The sequence below is a fragment of the Rhodamnia argentea genome, chromosome 7 (assembly GCF_020921035.1).
Source record: "Rhodamnia argentea isolate NSW1041297 chromosome 7, ASM2092103v1, whole genome shotgun sequence".
Taxonomy (NCBI): domain Eukaryota; kingdom Viridiplantae; phylum Streptophyta; class Magnoliopsida; order Myrtales; family Myrtaceae; genus Rhodamnia; species Rhodamnia argentea.
In genome coordinates, this window is record NC_063156.1 from 17,272,691 (window position 1) to 17,275,869 (window position 3,179).

Sequence of the window (3,179 nt, forward strand, 5' to 3'; positions counted from 1 at the left end):
CTCACACTTACTAACTTGGCGTAAAGTGAGTGTTCCCTTAATGTCTGCAAGACAATCCTCAAGTGTACTTCATGTTCGCCATTGCTCCTCGAGTAAATCAGAATGTCATCTATGAACACTATGACAAACTTATCCAAATACTCCTTGAACACACGATGCATCAAGTCCATAAATGCAGCTGGGGCATTGGTCAATCCAAATGGCATCACTGTAAACTCATAATGCCCATACCTTGTCCTGAAGGCAGTCTTAGGGACATCCTCCTTCTTAATCCTCAACTGGTGATATCCCGTCCTTAAGTCGATCTTGGAGAATACCGATGCACCTTGCAGTTGGTCGAACAAGTCATCTATCCTTGGCAATGGGTACTTGTTCTTAATGGTCGCCTGATTCAACTGCCTATAGTCGATGCACAAGCGCAACGACCCGTCCTTTTTCCTCACAAACAAAACTGGTGCTCCCCAAGGTGAAGCACTTGGACGAATAAACCCTTTGTCCAATAGTTCTTGCATTTGCACCTTTAACTCCTTCAACTCAGATAGGGACATTCTATAGGGTGCCTTCGATATCGGTTCCGTCCCAGGGGCTAACTCAATAGAGAATTCTGTTTCTCTCTCGGGTGGCAATCCAGGTAAATCTTGAGGAAAGACATCGGGGTATTCACATACTACCGATATGTTTTCTAACTTAGGTTCTTCCACCGTCGGATCCAACACAACCGCTAAATAGGCCTCACATCCATCATCCATCAACTTAGTTACCTCAAGTGACGAGATCAAAGGGATCGAGGTTCCTCCCCGGCTCCCGACAAAGTCAAATCTAGGGCGACCAACAGGAAAGAATTGAATCGCCCTGCTACCACAATCAACCACAGCCTTTAATTTGCCTAACCAATCCATCCCAACAATAACATCAAAGTCATACATGGGCAACACAGCAAGATCGATTAGTTCTTCGCTATCGCCAATCACTATCTTACAGTTCTGACACCCTAAGGAACCCAACGCTTCATTCTTTAAGGGTGTAGCCACATGCAATACTACTTCCAACGGTTTTAACTCTATTCCAGCCAAATCAGCAAATTGAGCAGACACGAATGAATGCGAAGCTCCAGGGTCAAACAAAGCATATGCAGCATGACCACAGAGAAGAACCGTACCTGTGACTACGCCGGGCGCATTCTCAGCATCCTTTCGCGCCACAGCATAGACTCTTCCTTGCGCCGGCGGTCGGTTCTGGCTCCCTTGAGGAGCAACTCCAATCTGAGGCCCTCCCTGCGGCCTTACCATCTGCGGAAAATCTCCAGGAGCTTTCTCGGTGCACTGCCTAACATGGTGGCCCATCTTGCCACATCTGAAACAGGCACCTCCCCGGCCGGGGCAAGGTCCATTTCCATGTCGCCTTCCACAGAGACGACAGTTCCAATTGTTCGAGCGAGTCGGCTTCCCAATTCCTTTCTTCACTGGAGGAACAAATCGCCTGTTGTTCATCATTGGCCTCTTCCCAAAGTTACGATTGTCCCTCCGAGGGACGAACCGCGGTCCGGGGGCCATTTTCCTTCTTTCCCTCATGTCCCTTTCAATCGGTTGACCCCGCCTATATAGCTCCTCATAGTTCTGCAGGTCCAAAGCCACCAGTTGGCTACGGAGGTCAGGTTGTAGCCCATCTCTGAATCTTCTTGCCTTATCCAAAGGATTATCAACCATCCGCGGAGCATACTTAGACAGCCTTGCAAACTCCGCTTCATATTGCTCGATTGTCATGTTGCCTTGACGCAAGTTCTGAAATTCAACCAACTTCGCTCCCGAGCAACTGCAGAGAAGAACTTCCCAATGAATGCCTCGGAGAATGCATTCCAATTAGGCACCACTCCTTCGGGGAAAACGGTCACTCTCGTAGCCCTCCACCAATCATGGGCAATCTCTTGGAGTTGGTACACCGCCAATGTCACTTTTTCAGCGTCAGAACATCCTAGAACCGTGAAGCATTTCTCAATCTCCTCAATCCAACGAGGAGCCATCTCCGGGTCTCCTTTCCCGTCAAACCTAGGTGGCTTCAGTTTCAGAAATTGCTCCACCATCTGACCCATGGCCCTATGAGGATTCTCTTGAGCAGGAGCATTACCACCTCCATTTCCCTGGCCATTGTTTCCATTATTCCCATTGTTCCCTAACGTCGCATTAATCGCAGCAACGGCGGCCTCAGCAGCTTGAGCTATTATCGTGGCCCTATCCTCAGCTTGTTGTGCCACAGAGGCAGCTCTTTCCCGAGCCTGCCTACCCATCAGCTCTCCTATCTGCTCCAAGGTCCTAATCACACCGTCTAGCCTTGGATCTTCTACTGGTGGGGCCCTCGAGCTAGACGCTCCTCTAGTACCTCTATTGCGGTTGCTCATCTCAGCAAGGTTTCACTACACCTGATAACTACAATTTTTTCCCGGGGATCGGGGCCTAAGCCAAACACTCACGTCTATCAACCATCAACTAACATTTCAAGATCCCTCACAATCATCAGGCAGACAAACCAGTAGGTACTCAATCAAGCATACCAGGCCAAGAAAGCAAATAACATAGCCATCAAATCATGGCATCTCAAGCAACCATGGCATCACAACAAAGATTCTCGATCGTACCTCTGGTCCAGCCGCATCTGCAGCTTAGTGAAAACATCACAAACAACCCAGCACTTCATAGAGCAATCACAGCTAATTCACACAATAGTCCAGTACAAGGACTAGATACCAGGCCAATCCACATGCGCCATTTCAAATGACATGCTTTCGCGCCTAAGACTCATAACCACCTAAGGTCATAACTAATGGTCATTCCAAAGTCATTCCTCCTTATCACTCCAACACTCGATCGATGTGGATCGAGCTAGCCTCGCTCTGATACCACTTCAACGGGGATGTCACGCCCCGTGTCCTCCAAGCGCGCCAACATCCCTCGTTGTCGAAGAAATCTCGCAACTCACCAGGATCGCAAACGGACGTAAAACACGCGAGATGCAAATGCAAGCGGAAGCAATGAAAACAAAACCCGACAATGAATATAGAATGACCTTAGAACATAACACCAAAATACATATAACATAGCCCGATAAGTTCAAGGTTCATACAGACCGCCATAAATAAAATGACTACGACTCAAGGATACGACACGGGGACACAAAAGGAAACT

The 3,179-nt window shown here is 48.2% G+C and overlaps 1 protein-coding gene across 1 annotated transcript; it reads right to left on the bottom strand.

Annotated features, from left to right (window-relative positions):
- Positions 1-586: 586 nt before the first annotated feature.
- LOC115732906 lies at positions 587-1,763 on the bottom strand. Its single transcript, XM_030663591.2, has 3 exons — positions 1,160-1,763; positions 762-1,060; positions 587-637 (listed from the first exon to the last, which is right to left on the bottom strand). Exons 1-3 carry the CDS (start codon positions 1,761-1,763, stop codon positions 587-589), a joined length of 954 nt encoding a protein of 317 aa, XP_030519451.2.
- Between the last annotated feature and the right edge of the window lie 1,416 nt (positions 1,764-3,179).

Coding starts and splice junctions, on each gene's coding strand:
- LOC115732906 (XM_030663591.2), bottom strand. CDS start 1,763: ATGACAATCGAGCAATATGAAGCGGAGTTTGCAAGGCTGTCTAAGTAT. Junction 1,061..1,159: donor TGCGCCCGGCGTAGTCACAG/GTACGGTTCTTC, acceptor TGGCTGGAATAG/AGTTAAAACCGTTGGAAGTA. Junction 638..761: donor CTTTGATCTCGTCACTTGAG/GTAACTAAGTTG, acceptor TCTTTCCTCAAG/ATTTACCTGGATTGCCACCC.